Here is an 18,295-nt window from a genome sequence, read left to right on the forward strand (position 1 = left end):
GTTGGGACAAAGAAAATTACTCTCCATCCCAGAAGAGAAGTCAGCAAAACGCTGAGGTAGGAGGAGAGGAATGAGAAGCCTTGAGTATGCAGCCAACATGGAAAGCTTGGAATGCAAGCAGCCCCAGGTAGGGGAAAAGGATCTCCATGCTGTCCTCGGTCGTCATCTCCGGCCCAGGTCAGCCGCCTCCGCTCAGCGCCCCAACTTAAGAGTCCTCTCCCTCTGCCTCAGCAAATCCTTTCCCCAAAGGCCGCCTGGGCTCTGTTCTCCTGCCCAAACTTCTCCTCAGAGTCCGTGTTCCACTAACTACAGTCCTTTCTCATTTCAGGGACCTTGGGGATCTGGATCACGTTCCACCGCGCAGCCTTTGCCCCGCCCCCTCCTCGCCACGCCCCTCACGTTCACCTCTACCCGCCGGGAGCCAAGCCACGCCCCTTGTCCTGCGGCCACCACCACACTGCCCCGCCCTGCGGCCTGGGCCCCGCCCCGCGGCCTGAGCCCCGCCCTGCAGCCTGGGCCCCGCCCCGCAGCCTGAGCCCCGCCCCGTAGTCTGAGCCCCGCCCATATTGGAGGCGCTCTCCCCCTCGGTCCTCATTTGGCGCCAAACCCATAGATCCTCGATTCGACGCCTGGCTTGTCCGCCTCGGCGTTCTGGGTCCGAGTTAGAATTCTGGACTGGACGAGAAAGCCCGAGTAGGAGTCGTAAGGGATTCACCTTGAAAATCTCGGGGGAGACTGTGGGTTCGAGTGTGTGTGGGGGTGAGTGGTGAGACGAGGAAGCGCGGGAAAAACTGAGGAAAACGCAAAGCCTTGAAGAAAGCGCTTCCTCTGCGTGCCCTTTCTGTGGTAATTCTTGGTCGTTGTTGGGCTTGGCCTGGTGTCCGTCGCCTTCCACCTCGGCCCTGGGGCACGTAGCGCTTTCAGGACGTTAGCAGCCTCCTGTAAGTCTAGTCCGACCGTGTCACAAGGGAACTGCGGCCTGGCGAAATGAAGGCCCTGGGGGCACAGGCAGCCTCCCGTTGAGGGGCCGTGGGCCTCCAACCGCCTTTGACTTAGGCTCTGCCCCTCCACCCAACCCCTGCCCCCCCCCCCCCCCCCGTCGCCTCCTCAGTCCCCGAAACCCCACCCCTTCCCCTGCCGCTCCCCACCCGAGTCCCCTGCGCCCTGCTTCTGATCCCGGGCAGGGAGCACCCCTGGGATCCTAGCTTAGGAAAGCAGATCTGAGTTCACGGCCCGTGGGTCGAACAGAACTATCCAGAAAGAAGGCGAGGGGTGTTTGGTGAGGGATTTGCTTTCCTCAGTTAGGATGGTCAGCAATTTGGGCTAGTCATGCGCATAGCTAAGAGATAGCCGTGGTGCGCACGCATGGGGTCCCCGACCTGGGAGGGAGGGGCAGGAGTTTCAAGTTATGTAAACTTCACAAACGTGCACGCACATATGAGCACCCTCAGAAGGCAGAGGCAGGAAATTCATTGCAAATTTGAAGCCAGTCTGTTCTACATGTGGAATTCCAGGACAGCCAAGGTCCCAAGCAAAACCTCTCTCAAGTCTGAAAGGAGGCCAGGTGGTGGTGGTGGTGCACGCCTTTAAATCCCAGCATTCGGGAGGCAGAGGCAGGTGAATCGCTGTGAGTTCGAGGCCAACCTGGACTACAAAGCGAGTCCAGGACAGCCAAAGCTACACAGAGAAACCCTGTCTCCAAAAACCAAAACCAACAACAACAAAAAAGACTGAAAGAAAAATAAAATAAAATAAAAACCCAATATATTCCAGAAAAGCCCACTCAAATACATTTTTTTTTTTTTTGTATTTGTACTTGGGTACGTATGTTGGGTTTTTTGTTTTTGATTTTTGTTTTTTTGTTTTTTCGAGACAGGATTTCTCTGTGTAGCCTTGGCTGTTCTGGACTCTGGACTCACTTTTTAGACCAGGCTGGCCTCGAACTCACAGCGATCCACCTGCCTCCGCTTCCCAAGTGCTGGGATTAAAGGCGTGTGCTACCACACCCGGCTTTGTTTTTTGTTTTAAGATTTATTTATTATTTATAGAGTATTCTGGCCACATGTGAGCCTGCCCTCCACAGGAAGGCATCTGTCTGGAGCCACCATGTGGTTGCTGGGAACTGAACTCGGGACCTTTGAAAGAGCAGCCCCTGCTCTTAACCTCTGAGCCATCTCTCCAGCCTATATGTTGGGTTTTTTATACCCAACTCTTTGCTACCTTAGTGGTTTGTTTCCTTTGTGCTGGCCTCCAACACTTGACTTTGGTATTAAATGAGGAAACACATGGATCTCTGAGTTTGAAGCTAGCCAGGGCTACACAGAAACCAACTCAAAAAACAAACAAACAAAAAGAGGAAATAATACATCAAGAACAAGATTATTCAGACCACATTTTATAGTAATATACGCAATCATGTCTGTAGCATCATGGCATTAAAAAACAAAACAAAGCTGTGCATGGTGGCGCATGCCTTTAATCCTAGCATTTGGGAGGCAGAGGCAGGTGGATCACTGTGAGTTTGCCTGGTCTACAAAGCGAGTCCAGGACAGGCAAGGCTACACAGAGACCCTGCTTGGGAAGAAAAACAAACAAACAAAAAACAAAAAAAGTTATCATTGAATATTGTCCTGGTTGGTTTTATGTCCTGGCTAGAGTCATTTGAAGGGAGGGAAACTCAATTAGAAAATGCACCCACAAGATCAGCTGTAGGGTGTTTTCATAATTAGTGATTGATGGGGGAGGGCCCAACCATGTGGGCCGAGCCCATTTCTGGCCTGGTAGTCCTGGGTTCTATACGATGATGAACAAGCCGGTAAGCAGCACTCTTCCATGGCCTCTGCATCAGCTCCTGCCCCCTGGTCCCTGTCCTGTTTGAGTTCCTCCCTTAGCTTCCCTCAGTGGACTGTGTTCTAAGATATATAAGAAAAAAAACAAAAAACAAAAAAACAAAAACAAAAAAAAACCCCTTTCCTCCCCAACTTGCTTTTTGGTCATGGTGTTTCATAGCAGCAATAAAAACCCTAACTCATTCGGGGCGTGGTGGCACATGCCTTTAATCCCAGCACTCAGGAGGCAGGTAGATCTCTGTGAGTTCAAGGCCACCCTGGTCTACAATCAAGTCCAGGACAGCCATGGCTACACAGAGAAGGCCTGTCTCAAAAAACCAAACCAAACCAAACCAAACCCAAAACACCACATGCACACCACCCCCCAAACTTCTTAAGTAATATTTCTTATTTTTTCAGAATTGATTATTTTTCTGCTGCTCTCCTTTCAACATGAAAGAGGATCAAGTTGTACAGGAAGAATCGGGATTCCAAGATGAGGAGGTATTATTAGAATGTTGAAAGTTATGTTGACATTCAGCCTTTCCACAGAAATCCTTGTTTTTTAAGCTACTGTTTTTAGGAACTAAAACTAGAAATAAGACAGACACATAAATGTGTAACAATTTCTTTGGCAAAGGGTACTAAGTTTAGCTACTTAGCAACTGGCATGAAAGTTTTTTGTTGTTTGTTTTTGAGTAGAAGAGACTCAGCCCAATACCTTTTGCTGGTAGGCAAATGCTCTTCCACTGGTTACATCTCCAGCCCCATATGAAAGTAATAACAAATTACTCCTACCTGTGTACACTAGTCCTGAGAAAGGATATCAAAATTTGTATTAAATAAAATAGGTCAAATAGGAGCCGAAGAAATGGCTGAGCAGTTGTTAAACTGAGTGCTGATTCTCAGCACCCATATGATCACAAACTCTAATTCCAAGGAATCTGATGATTCTTTTGGTCTCGGAGGACACTGCATGCATGAGGTATACAGACATACATACAGGAAACACACACACACACACACACACACACACACACACACACACACACACACACACGTAAACACTTTTGAGCCGGGTGTGATGGCCTATGTCTTTAATCCCAGCACTTGGGAGGCAGAGGCAGGTGGATCACTGTGAGTTTGAGGCCAGCCTGGTCTACAAAGCTAGTCCAGGACAGCCAAGGCTACACAGAGAAACCCTGTCTTGAAAAAAAAAAAAAAACGTAAACACTTAAAAAAAATAGGTTCAAATGTTGTTCCGCTGCTTTGGACAGTGTTTTAGTTATGGAAGTCATGGAACTTTCATTGTTGGCATGTTTTCTAAATATGTAACATGTTTGAAAAGATGATCCCACTTCAGTGTTTAGAAAAGCAGAATTGCAGTATTATGGAATGAGTAGTGAATCAGTATTAGTCACTCTCAAAAGTGTGAAACATTTATTTAGATATGAAGATCTAAAATCCATTCTTTCTATTTTATTTCATTTAGGAATCTTTGTTTCAAGACATTGACCTGTTACAGAAACATGGAATTGTGAGTAACTTTTCAATACTGTATTAAACAGTCTGTTCCATTGTCTCGGCCCTGTCCTTACCAACCCTGGATAATCCCTTATTGTGTGATGAAGGAGGCTGTCTATATGTCTTAAGTTGTTTGGCAATATGCTTGATATTCTAGACAATTTTATCCCATTATGTGAGAACTGACCCCAGGGAGCCAGGAGACTGAAGCAAGAAGCAGTTAAATCCAAAGTTGTGGAGAATGTAAATAAGGAGAACTGACTGACAGAGGTGTGGCCCTGTGCGGCAACAAGCCCAAGCAGACCCTCACCAGTTGAGTTAGAAGGACATATTGGCTAAGATAAAGTGACTTCATCAAAGCTGGAATGGGTCTGGTTTACATTAATCTAATATCAAAGTCACACTCCAGGGCCCAGTAATAATGAAACTCCACTTACTACTCTAATGGTTTGGTATGTTTATAGTATGCGTGGAAATAATCCTGGAAAAAAAAAAACCCAACCAACTAGTGTTACTCTGAGCAATCATGGAATTACAGCTCATATGTAGTCACAGCAAACTGAATTCATACATCTGGCCTCTATTCATGCATTTAATGCTGGCAGTCCTTCTCTACCTGGGACAACCAAACACTGTGGAGGACTTCCAGTGACTGAGAACCTGGTTCCGCTGGAGACGTTCAGAGCTTCTCTAAACAGCCATCCCCCTTTGTCTCTCTAGATCTTACATTAGCTAATCAGAAAATTCTATTTGTCACATGTCACCAGGGTAAATCATGGTGGCAGAGCTGTAGACTATCAAAGTATATGAATGTCAACAGCAATCATTGGTGTTAAAAGTTTGTGGAGTTTGTCTTTTTTGCTTTGTTTTGTTTTAGTTTTTCTAGACAGGGTTTCTCTGTGCAGCTCTGGCTATCCTGGAACTCAATGTGTAGACCAGGCTGGCCTCAAACTCAGAGATCCCTCTGCCTCTGCCTCTCTCTCCTGCGATTAAAAAGTATGCACCACCATGACCCAGCTTTGAGGTTGCCTTTTGAAATCTTCATATTATTCTCTTTCCATTGATTTTGAAAAATATAGGCAAGTGCCAGGTGGTGATGGCGCACGCCTTTAATCCCAGCACTCGGGAGGCAGAGGCAGGCGGATCACTGTGAGTTCAAGGCCAGCCTGGTCTGCAAAGGGAGTCCAGGATAGCCAAGGCTACACAGAGAAACCCTGTCTTGAAAAACAAACAAACAAACCCCAAAACACCACCACCACAACAACATAGAGGCAAGAGAGAACCCCAGTCTTTTGATGATATAGTTATTTGTGTTCTTCAGGAGCAGAAGAAAAAAAAACTTTGAAAAATGTAGAGAACATATTGGTAATGAAGTTCTGTAGAAAGAAAGAGCTGAACTGAGGGGGTGAATCTGTGATAAATTTGTTAGCTTTTCCACCAACAGACTTTTCTGTTTTATTCCTTGCTACATTGCCATGGTCTCACTAACATTCTTGGGAAAATCAGGGCACAGCCAGAACATTTGGCAACCTGCTGGGTATGCTCTACTCAGATATTTCCAGAACATTTGGCTAGGCAGTGGGTGGGTTCCACCTGGTTGCTTGTGTAAAATTAGCATCGTGATGGAAGGAGATGGACATGAAGCTCATGACATAGTAGAGGAGTGTTTTAGCCTGGCATTTTATCAATCTGCTACGCCCATTCTTTTATTTCAGAACATGGCTGATATTAAGAAACTGAAGTCTGTGGGAATCTGTACCATTAAAGGAATACAAATGACAACAAGAAGAGCCCTCTGCAATGTCAAAGGGCTCTCAGAAGCCAAAGTAGAAAAGATTAAAGAAGCAGCCAACAAACTAATTGTAAGCCAAGTTTCCTCTTTTCTGTCTTAGCTTAGCAGAGTTGTCTGTGTTGCTTTTTCTCGTGAACACTAGAAGCTATAGTAGGAACTTTTAAGTTCTTGAAGATAGACCACAATATAGTATACTCCCCATGTTACCTGCTCGTTACTGTAATTCCAAAGCCACACCAGTCCAGTCACCTTCTGGAGGCAAGCACTAAGATACCTAGAGCATGGACTGGCCCTGAGTTCTATTCCTAGAACCACATGATAGAAACATCATGGTGTATACCCCTAACAATACAGTTAAAGTAATTAAAATCTAAAAAGAAAACATATTTTGTTTTGTTTTTTAAAGATACTTGGAATATTATTGAAGATGACTATTTTACCAAAACTTGCCTTTATACTACTCTGGCTTTTTGATCCTCTGCCATTTGTTTGTTTTTACCTGCCCCCCCCCTTTGTTTGTCTTGTCTTTTCACATATGCCTATAGCTCCTCTGAAACTCAGTATTAAAGAATTTACTCTTCCTTGGCATAGGCCAATTAAGAAGACAGTCCTAGATTGGGTCTATGTGTGTAGAGTAAATATAGCCATGAGTATGTCCACTGAGGCAACTGAGTTCACAACCTATACCTTCTAGTGACCCCAAAGAATGCAAGCAATCAGGCTGTCAGGGAAAAGCATACAGCCTTTAACCTATGCTTTCCTGGAGAGTGTTGGGATCATAAGGTCTCTGTTTTCAGTCTAGAAATATTAATGTACAGAAAGTAGTCCCCGAGGCAGAGGCAGACGGATCGCTGTGAATTTGAGGCCAGCCTGGTCTACAAAGTGAGTCCAGGACAGCCAAGGCTACACAGAGAGATCCTGTCTTGAAAAACAAAACCAAAAACAAACAAATAAACAAAAGATAAACAGAAAGTATTCCCCAAGTATCCCTCTCTACAGAAGTCCAAGGCTTTCTATTTCTCTACGTGTATGTGTGGGTTTCATGACCCGAAATGGCCATCAAAACAGAAAGGTAACAGAAGTGGTTTTGTGGTCTTGAACTTGGAGAGGACCCAGGTGACCACTGGTATTCCTGGCCCAATTGCTCTGTTCTGGACCCACTAAGGCATTGTATCTAGAGGCTACTTCCTGAACTTCTGGAATGTCTAAGGAAGTTCTACAGTAATGCACAGGTTTTGGGAAACTCTACTACTTTCTAGCTTCTGTGTGTGTGTGTGTGTGTGTGTGTGTGTGTGTGTGTGTGTGTTTACTTTTTTGAGACAGTGTTTCTCTGTGTAGCCCTGGCTATCCTAGAACCCACTCTGTAGACAAGCTCTGGAACTCACAGAGATCTACCTGCCTTTGGCTCCTCAGTGCTGAGATTAAAGGCGTGTGCCACCATTGCCTGTCATGATAGTGGTTCTTTTTTTTTTTTTTTTTTAAGATTTATTTATTTGTCATATATACACAGTGTTTTGCCTGCATGTACACCAGAAGAGGGCACCAGATCTCATTAAACATGGTTGTGAGCCATCATGTGGTTGCTGGGAATTGAACTCAGGACCTTTGGAAGAGCAGGCGGCGCTCTAAACCTCTGAGCCATTTCTCCAGTTCCCATGACAGTGGTTCTTTTTTTTTTTTTTTTTTTTTTTTTTTTTTTTTTTGGTTTTTCGAGACAGGGTTTCTCTGTGTAGCCTTGACTGTCCTGGACTCACTTTGTAGTCCAGGCTGGCCTCGAACTCACAGCGATCCACCTGCCTCTGCCTCCCGAGTGCTGGGATTAAAGGCATGCGCCACCACGCCCGGCTTTTGACAGTGGTTCTTAAACTCTGAAGAACTTCAGTGAGGGAAGAGTTAGCACAGGCCTAGCCTTAGCTAAGAAAGATAAGACTCTGGATACAGAAAAGGTATTCTTTTGTTTATTCTTGAATAGTGAAATTTATGGCTGGGAAGATGGCTAAGTGAGTAAGAATATTTGCTATGTAGGCAAGAAAACTTGAGTTCTAATCCCCAGCAGCTATGTAGAAACTAAATATGGCTGTTTGTGCTTGCAAGCGCAGCCCTAGGGAGTGGAGAGAAGTGGCTCCCAGAGCTCACTGGCCAGCAAGCCTAGCCAAAACTAAGCTTCCGGCTCTGGTAGAGACCTTGTCTGAAAAACAAGGTGGAGAGTAATAGAGGAAGACATAGGATGCCTTTACATGCTTAAGTATAAACATATGTACATACACCACACACATACAAGATTTAGGGCTAGGGAGATAGTTCAGTCAGTAAACTTTTGCTTAGCAAGTACAAGGGCGTAAGTTCAGTCCCCAGAATTCACGTAAAGCAAGCCAGAAGGTAGCCCGGTGGTGGTAGCACACACCTTTAACTCTAGCATGTGGGAGGCAAAGGCAGGTGGATCTCTGAGTTGGAGGCCAGACTCATCTGCAGAGCAAATTCCAGGACAGCCAGGGTTACACAAAGAAACCCTGTCTCAAAAAACCAATTTTAAAAACTTAAAGATGTGTAGGAGCAACTGGGTGGTGGTGACAGTGATGCTTACCTTTAAACCCAGGGCTAAGGAGCCAAAGGCAGGTAGATCTTTGTGAATTTGAGGCCACCCTGATCAACAGAGCAAGTTCCAGGACAGCCAGAGCTGTTACTCAGAGAAACCCCGTCTTGTAAAACAAAACAAACAACAACAACAACAAAAAGAACCACGTCAAGAGCATGTAATAACAAAGAAACATAACTGACTGCATTAGAGTCCATTTTTACTGTTCATCACTACATCATCTGTAGATTGTTAATTTAGCAAATGACTGACACATGCATGAATGATGCATCTGTCATGTAAAGACATGGTCACATGAATAGTGAAAACTACAATTTCTGGGATCCTTAAGATGTCTAGAACTACAGCCTGGCCTACAAAGCCAGTCCAGGACAGCCAAGAACTTCACAGAGAAACCCTGTCTCAAAAAACCAAAAAAAAAAAAAAAAAAAAAAAAAAAAGTCTATAATTGGGAGAAAAATGATGCTATTGAATGAGATCAGTTGAATCATTCAGTAAAATACTCTTCTGTTTTATACCATGAATGTATTTCATGTATTCTTCAAGGCTACCCTCTAAAGACACACTATTATTGTCCATATTAGACCTAAAAAAATCAATACTGAATTGCAGCAGGTACCCTATATCATTGACTTAATAAGAATGTGAGATGATACTAAAGCCTTTTTAAACAAACAAAAAAATTATGTGTATGAGTGTTTTGCATGTATGTTTGTACACTGTGTGCATGCAGTGTCCATGGAGAACAGAAGAGGGCAGTGGATCCTTTGGAACTGGAGTTTCAGATAGTTGCTAGCCACCATTGGGTGCTAGGAACTGAACCCAGGTCTTTTGCAAGAGAAACAAGAGCTCTTAATCACTGGGCCATCTCTCCAGCCCCAAGCCTGTGGTTTTGCCCATGTTCTGGGTAGTCTTCAAAGAGGAGCATATAGAAATAGAAATAGCCTTGATGTCTGAGCGTGTCGTATTGGGAGGTAACTGGCTTTCCAATCATCATATATTCTTTTCTAACCTCTCCACTGTCTTTCCTTAGGAACCAGGATTCTTAACTGCTTTTGAATACAGCGAAAAGAGGAGGATGGTTTTCCATATCACTACTGGGAGTCAGGAATTTGAGTGTGTATCTCAATTTTCATTACCACTAAGTACAACCTTTGGAGTCCATATTTCTTTTCCTCTGTCTCATCATGATTTTCACTGTTGTGGGTAAAAGTAGCTTCTTCCTTTAAATGGGTTTGTAGTGTTTTGATCCAAGGTGAATGTGAGGCAAATTCCAGGCTGCTTGTAGAAGCAGATTACATTTCTTCCAAGGAATTTATACTCATAAGCCATTTTAAATTTAGCCTTTATTTATCTACGACTTGAAAAATCTGCTTACATTTCCTTTCTTTCCATCTTTGTTGATAAAGAAAATTTATTTCCCACTTTGGGTTTACTTAAAAAACAGTTGTTAGATTGAATATTTTAAAAGAAATAATTTTCCTAGGTCTTATAAGTCTTACTCTTCAGCAAGGGCAGGTGTAGTTACCTTTTTTTTTTTTTTTTTTTTTTTTGGTTTTTCGAGACAGGGTTTCTCTGTGTAGCCTTGGCTGTCCTGGACTCGCTTTGTAGACCAGGCTGGCCTCGAACTCCCAGCGATCCGCCTGCCTCTGCCTCCCGAGTGCTGGGATTAAAGGTGTGTGCCACCACGCCCAGCGCTTCACTTAGTCTTATGATTTTTGATATGTATTGCCATTTTCTCCTAATTGGTTATAATGTGTTCCCCCCGCAGGTAATTCATATTTCTTTTTTCCAAGACAAGGTTTCTCTTGTAGTCCTGGCTGTCCTGGACTTGCTTGTACATCAGGCTGGCCTTGAATGCACAGAGATCCACCTGCCTCTGCCTCTCAAGTGCTGGGAGTAAAGGCATGTGCCACCACGCCAGGCCACATATCTATTTTTTTTTAACTGGGTCTCATTAGATTATCCAGGCTGATGTTAAATACAGGGATTCAAGTGACCTTTGTGCTTCCAAGCAGTTGGGGCCACTGAGTTCAGCTTTATTTTTTTATATATACATTAATTTATAGATTTTTTTCTCTGACTTTCTCCCCCTAGAGCCTGTAATTATAATATATTTATGAAAGAAGCTATGAAAGAAAGTGGTTTACTTTTTAATAGCAGAACAGGCAAGGCTTGCTAATGTAATATAATCAGGGATACCAAGGATGATGCCTAGATTTTAGGCCTGAGATCAGGGAAATATAGATCACTAATAGGGACTTGCAGGAGGGGCAGATTTAGGACCAAAGGCTGAAGACTGTGAAGTCTAAGCTCCTTATTAGACCCAGATCAACCCTAAGTGCACAGTCCAGGGCTCTCATTCCTAACACCACCACATCATCCCTCCTATGCCTAAAACTATTAATTCCTTGCCACCAATTATCTTCCCAGAGACCTCAATTTCTAACTGTCTTATGGATGATTTTTTGTTTGTTTTGTTTTTTTGAGGCCAGGGTCTCATAATGTAACCCAGATGAATTGAATTTGCCATCTTTCTGCCTCAACCTCCCAAATGCTAAGACTGCAGACATGCATTACCACACATGGCTTTTGTCTAATTACTAACTAGTAAAAATCTTTAATCCCAGCACTCAGGAGGCAGAGGCAGGTAGATCTCTGGGCTTGAGGCTACACAGACAAATCCTGCCTTGAAAACCAAGGTGCCCCCCCCCCCCGCCTGTGGCCCACCTAGCAGTTGCAAAGCTCTGTATTCCATCCTCTACCCCAAGAAAGCAAGATCTTCCTTCCAATGTAAATATCTTTTTAAGTCTAATAATTTTAGATGTGTACTTAGTTAGGCATTCATAAATGTTGAGCTACTGTTCTCAAATACCAAATAGTAATCTGTAGGTTTGACTTGTATCTGTTTAAATCTTTCTAGATTTAAAATGTTATTTTTGGGGCTGGAGAGATGGCTCAGAGGTTAAGAGCATTGTCTTCTTTTCCAGAGATCCTGAGTTCAATTCCCAGCAACTACATGGTGATTTATAACTATCTATAATGCGATCTTGTGTCCTCTTCTGGACTGCAAGCACACATTCAGGCAGAATATTGTATACATAATAAATAAATACATCTTTTTTTTCCAAGACAGAGTTTCACTGTGTAGCCTTGGCTGTCCAGGACTCACTTTGTAGACCAGGCTGGCCTCGAACTCACAGCAATCCGCCAGCAATCCTGAGTGCTGGGATTAAAAACATGTGCTGCCACAGCCATCTCTAAACAAATCTTTATTTAAAAATATATTATTTTTTTCTGCACCTAGTTCTAAATGTTCCTGAGTTTTACAAAGGAAACCATTTTATTTTCTCAAATAATTTGAGTTGCCTTCACAGGCAAGTTTTAGGGTTAGTTTTTTGTTTGTTTGTTTGTTTGTTTGTTTTAGCTTCTCAACTTGCATAAATACCAGAAATTTTGTCTGATATTTTTCAAAGCTATGCATTTTCAGGGTGATTCTTCTCAAGATGAAAAGTAGCTTGTTAATTTTTTAATAGTCACCTAACTTATAAGATGCCCAAGAGCCTTCTGTCCTAATGGGATGACTTTGTAGTCCATGTCCTTTTCTGATTATTTATGACAGTGTCTAACGTTTTTTATTTTGTTTTATGTGTGAGAGTGTTTATCCCATGGGGGCCAGAGGAGGGTATCATTACTGATAGTTGTGAGTCACCTGCTGTTTTAAAGAAAAGTCCAAAACATTTGATTTTTACCAATAAAGACTCAGGAGCCAGATGCTGGGGTGAAACCTTTCTGGCTCAGAGAGGCAGAGACAGCATCCAGCTGACCTTCCTACTCAGCTGATGTACAGATGGAAAAGGCACAAAAGACTCACTAGATCAGCTGACAGCCCAGTAGGTAAAGGCTAAAAAACCCATGGCCAAAGGCTTGCTACCTCAAAAGCCAAAGGCCAAGGAGCTGAAGCTCAAGAGCTCAAGAGCTCAAGCGCTAAGAGCTAAAGAGCTAAAAGCTAAAAGCCCAAGAGCTCCTTCTACTTCCACACACTGTCTTAAATACCTGTCAACGCAAAGTCCCTCCCACTCTTTAATCCCTGTCAGCTGGTTTCTTGCTCTGACTCTTGACCTAGGGTTAACTTTTTAAAATCTTGTGTATAGAAAGCTCTTGGATTAAAAGGTGTGGGTTAGGGCTCAACTGCACCAGACAAAAACGGGTTTTACAGTTCACAATCTCACAGATCACAATGGGATCAAATATCCTGCAACAGCCACCATGTGGGTCCTGGGAACCAAAACCCAGTCCACTGCAAGAGCAGCAAGTGCTCTTTACCACTGAGCCATCTCTTCAACCCCCCTTTTTTTCTTAATTGAAGTCAGCAGAGTCCTGATTTAAGTTGCTGTCTTACTTAGACAAATATAAATCTATTCTCTTAATCTTTGTCTGATTTGTGATTGTCTCTTCTGTTAGACATGCTAACATAAACTACAGAGGTTTTTAAAGTGCTTAAAGTGCTCCTTCCAGGCCTCAGTACAGCAACACATACTGCATTTAGTGCTACATGAATGAGATCATAATTTCATTAGTTCTTCTCATATTGAGAATATTAAGTGCACTAAAACACCATGTTACCAATTAAGTATAAGCTATCAGAACCTGGCAGCTGTTAGCATTGTATATATATAAAATAGCTCTCTTAGTTAGGGTTTCTATTGCTATCATAAAACACTATGACCAAAAGCAACTTGGGGAGAAAAGGGTTTATTTCATCTTACAATTCCCCCACTCCTTTCTCTCTGGCTGTCTGAAATAGAGTCTATCTGTGTAACTTGTCCTGGAACCCACCATGCAGACCAGGCCTGCCTTAAACTCACAGAGATCCTCCTAACTTTGTCCCCCCACTTTCACAACCCTCAGGTCACACTTCATCACTGATGTAAGTTTGAGCAGGAACTCAAGGCCTCAACCTGGAGTCAGGAGCTGAAGCCCAGGCCATGGAGGAGTACTTCTTACTGGCTTATTTCCCACGGTTTACTCAGCTTGCTTTCTTATAATACTCAGGGTCACCTGCCCAGGAATAATATTGCCTACAGTGGGCGTGGCTCTCCCATATCAATCATAAGTCAAGAAAATGCCCTACAGACTTGCCTATAGGCCACTCTGGTGGAGGCATTTTCTCTATTAAGATTTCCTCTTCTCCACTATGTCTAGGTTTGTTTCAAGATGACAAAAATCAACCAGCATACTATCTTTGAACATTTTCTTCTTCTTCTTCTTCTTCTTCTTCTTCTTCTTCTTCTTCTTCTTCTTCTTCTTCTTCTCCTTCTCCTTCTCCTTCTCCTCCTCTTCCTCCTCTTCCTTTTCCTCCTCTTCTTCCTCCTCCTTCTTCTTCATCTTCTTCTTTTGGTTTTTTTTGAGACAGGGTTTCTCTGTGTAGCCCTGGCTGTCCTGGCCTTGAACTCACAGAGATCCACCTGCCTCTGCCTCCTGAATGCTGGGATTATAGGCGTGCACCACCACGCCCGGCATACATTTTCTTTTGTGACAGGTTCTGCCTAAATTTTTGTTTATGTGAGATAAAACCAGTAATGATAATCATTGGACCCTTATAATGTGTCTTTCATATGTTCCTGAGCATATTAAAAATTAAATCTGGGCATAGTGGTACGTGCATTTAATCCCAGCTCTTCAGAGGCAGGGTAGGTGGATCTCTGTGAGTTAGAAGTCATCTTGGTCTACATAGTGAGTTCCAGGCCAATCTGGTCTACATAAAGAGACTGTGTCTCAAAAACTGAATATTAATTAACTTTTAGAAATATTATCTATGGCTGGGCATGGTGGTGCATGCCTTTAATCCCAGCACTTGGGAGGTAGAGGCAGGCAGATCATTGTGAGTTCGAGGCCAGCCTACTTTACAAAGTGAGTACAAGACAGCCAAGGCTACATAGAGAAACCCTGTTTTGGGGAGGGAGAGAGAGAGAGAGAGAGATTATCTATGTATAATTTGAGAAACTGACTAGTGTCAAGACCACTGCGTGATGTATAATTCAGGTTTTCTTAGTATGTATAAGACTCTGGTTCAATCCCTAGGACCACAAAATGAAACTAACAAACCTTTTAAATTCCAATTCAAAAGAACAATAGACATAAAGCCTTGCTGACTCATTTATTATTGATACTCAGAAGTAAGAACAGGGTTTATAAATTGCTTTGTTCATCTGTCTGCCCATCCACAGTAGAATTGTTAACACAGTAAACAATTAATGTCATTTCTTTCAACTCTGAATTTCTGTTCTTGTTGTGTAGATAGACAGATGATGTGTTACTAATGACACCAATTTCATCTCCTTTTTTTGTTTTTTGTTTTAAAGACACAGTCTCTCTACATAGTCCTAGCTATCCTAGAACTTACTATGTAGACCAAGCTGGCCTAGAACCCACAGAGAGACCCCTTCCTCTACATCTTTAGTGCTAAGATTATAGGCATGTGCCACCACACTCAGCTCATCTTGTTTCTTTCTTTCTTTTCCTTTTTTATTTTTTAAAGACAAGTTTTCTCTGTATAGCCCTGGCTGTCCTGGACTCACTTTGTAGACCAGACTGGCCTCAAACTCACAGAGATAGCCTGCCTGTACCTTCCCAAGTGCTGGGATTACAGGTGTGCACAACTGTGCCTGGCTCATCTTTCTTGTATTTATACTCTGTCACCAATACTTTATATCTGTTTTCAGTAAATTACTAGGTGGTGGCATTGAAAGTATGGCAATTACAGAAGCTTTTGGAGGTAGGTAGAACCTTAATAATTATATATGGAATAATATATGTTTATATGTGAATACATATGTAGTTAAGCAAAAAATAATAAATAAGTTCATATTTAGGAACTTTTGATGAAGTATAATTTATTATATTACAGGATCATTCTATGCTAAAATGAAAATATATACTAACATTAGCATATTTGTTGACATTTTTCTTCCATTCATCTCTGATTACTATAGAAAGAAATTGAAATTTTTCTTTATTCCCTCAAAAAACTATTGAATATTCCATGAATAGAGAATAAATATTTTTTCAGTTTATATTATATACATATAATATGATATGTACATGAGTGTATTCTCATGTGTGTGTGTCTTAACTGTGTGGCACTGCCAGCCTGGAACTCACAAAGAGCTACCTTCCTCTGCTTCCCAAGTGCTAATATTAAAGGCCTGCACCACCACACCTGGCCTATATACTACCTTTTTACAAGTAATCCATGCACAGCTGTTTTACATCCTGAATCTTGACAATCCAATATTAACAGTCTTAGAGAACTAAATGTTCTGTTGTTACTATTTCTCTTGAAGTAAATCTGGTATTAATTATGTCTATTGACTCAATCTTAATGACTTCTCTTATTGTATATTGTTTATGAACTTTTTAAATATGTAAGCTGAGTTCAGTGGACCTCGGTGATGAGTAGGAAAGTTTTCCTATAGAGAACATCTGCTTCTGCTGGCAACTAGGGACGTTCCCATTCCAGATCACAGCAGCTTTTCCTTGAGGACCTCAGCACGGGGAAGGAGCTTGGGTGTCCTTCCTGTGGTCAGGTCTTAAACCTAAACAGTTTTGTTGTGGAGAGGGTGTGAATTTCTTTTCCTCTCTCACTTTTGGTATTCCTACATGCAAGATCTAACTGTTAGAAAGGCGTGAACTCTTTTGTGTAGGGGAGATTGAATCCGGGACCTTGGGCATTTTAGACAAGTGCTCCACCACTAAGCAATATTCCTAACCCTATGCAGTGTTGTTTTTGCTTGTTTGTTTAGTGAAAATATCTAAATAGTAAATATACTTTTCTAAAAGTTCCTTTTTCTAAATTTCACAGAATTTCGTACTGGAAAAACTCAGCTGTCTCATACCCTCTGTGGTAAGCACACATCCTAAAACCAACACAATAGTAGTGATAGAGCATTCACTTGCTAGAGCTCTGCGGTGCTTTACATGGTCTTACGCAGACTTAACAGTTTCCAAGGAAACAGAAGCTCAAGAGGTTAAGTAAACAGTCCGTTGTTACACAGGTGTTTTGGAATGTGTGTGTCTGAGGTCTTGTTGTCAGTCCTGCGCTGTGACCATCTGGGTGGAGTGTGTGTGTCTGAGGTCCTGTTGTCAGTCCTGCGCTGTGACCATCTGGGTGGAGTGTGTGTGTCTGAGGTCCTGTTGTCAGTCCTGCGCTGTGACCATCTGGGTGGAGTGTGTGTGTCTGAGGTCCTGTTGTCAGTCCTGCGCTGTGACCATCTGGGTGGAGTGTGTGTGTCTGAGGTCCTGTTGTCAGTCCTGCGCTGTGACCATCTGAGTGGAGTGTGTGTGTCTGAGGTCCTGTTGTCAGTCCTGCGCTGTGACCATCTGGGTGGAGTGTGTGTGTCTGAGGTCCTGTTGTCAGTCCTGCGCTGTGACCATCTGAGTGGAGTGTGTGTGTCTGAGGTCTTGTTGTCAGTCCTGCGCTGTGACCATCTGGGTGGAGTGTGTGTGTCTGAGGTCCTGTTGTCAGTCCTGCGCTGTGACCATCTGAGTGGAGTGTGTGTGTCTGAGGTCCTGTTGTCAGTCCTGCGCTGTGACCATCTGAGTGGAGTGTGTGTGTCTGAGGTCTTGTTGTCAGTCCTGCGCTGTGACCATCTGAGTGGAGTGTGTGTGTCTGAGGTCCTGTTGTCAGTCCTGCGCTGTGACCATCTGGGTGGAGTGTGTGTGTCTGAGGTCCTGTTGTCAGTCCTGCGCTGTGACCATCTGGGTGGAGTGTGTGTGTCTGAGATCTTGTTGTCAGTCCTGTGCTGTGACCATCTGGGTGGAGTGTGTGTGTCTGAGGTCCTGTTGTCAGTCCTGCGCTGTGACCATCTGGGTGGAAGTACAGGGAAGGAAAGTGGTTTGTGAGTGAATAGACAGGAGAGGCACCCAGTGTGTCAAATGCTTCCTATTCATCTTTTCTGTGTTTTTTAAAAGTACAGCAAAGGCATAAAATTTGTTGACGACTAGAATACTGTCCATGAGGTATATTCTATCCAAAGGAAGGAGCAAAATTAAGTTTGTGGCCTAGCAAGATGTCTCAGTAGATAAAGACACTTGCCTCCAAGCCTGAGAAACTGAGTTTGATCCCTAGAACCCACATGGTGGAAAGAGAGAGTCAACTCCCACAAGTTGTCTGCTGACATCCACAGACATGCCATTGCATCATGTGCCCCTAAAATTAATAAATACATAAATAAGTATAATTGGGGAGGTGTTGTTTGTTTTGAGACAAGGTCTTACTATGTACGTAGCTCTGGCTGAACTGAAACTTGCTGTGTAGACCAGGCCCACAGAGAGATCTGCATGCCTCTGCCTCTTAAATGCTGGGATTAAAGGTATATACTACCGCATATGGCAAATATAAATTTTTAAACTAAGTAAATATGTAATTTTTCTAAAACAAAATAAACAATAAATTTTTGTTTAGAAAGATTCTATTTGCATTTCTTTTACTTAAATGAAAAGTAGTTAGAAGTGTTTCTAATGTGCACTCTAACATACATTAGCATGCGTACA

General features: G+C 42.9%; 1 protein-coding gene across 4 annotated transcripts in view; it reads left to right on the forward strand.

Annotated features, from left to right (window-relative positions):
* The first annotated feature begins 564 nt into the window (after positions 1 to 564).
* Positions 565 to 18,295, forward strand: part of DMC1 (DNA meiotic recombinase 1) — a 45,133-nt gene continuing 27,402 nt past the window's right edge. For 2 of the 4 annotated variants that reach the window (XM_084751216.1, XM_084751213.1), the window contains exons 1-7: positions 565 to 702; positions 3,249 to 3,332; positions 4,321 to 4,365; positions 6,068 to 6,214; positions 9,774 to 9,856; positions 15,466 to 15,518; positions 16,605 to 16,646. In XM_084751216.1, coding sequence (XP_084607342.1) covers positions 3,282 to 3,332; positions 4,321 to 4,365; positions 6,068 to 6,214; positions 9,774 to 9,856; positions 15,466 to 15,518; positions 16,605 to 16,646 — 421 coding nt within the window. In that variant the 5' untranslated portion in view covers positions 565 to 702; positions 3,249 to 3,281. Of the gene's footprint in view, positions 760 to 813; positions 942 to 3,248; positions 3,333 to 4,320; positions 4,366 to 6,067; positions 6,215 to 9,773; positions 9,857 to 15,465; positions 15,519 to 16,604; positions 16,647 to 18,295 lie in introns of those variants that run through there. The other 2 variants (XM_084751214.1, XM_084751215.1) reach the window with 2 other exon arrangements.

Source organism: Acomys minous (genome assembly GCF_964271855.1).
Source record: "Acomys minous genome assembly, chromosome: 12".
NCBI lineage: Eukaryota > Metazoa > Chordata > Mammalia > Rodentia > Muridae > Acomys > Acomys minous.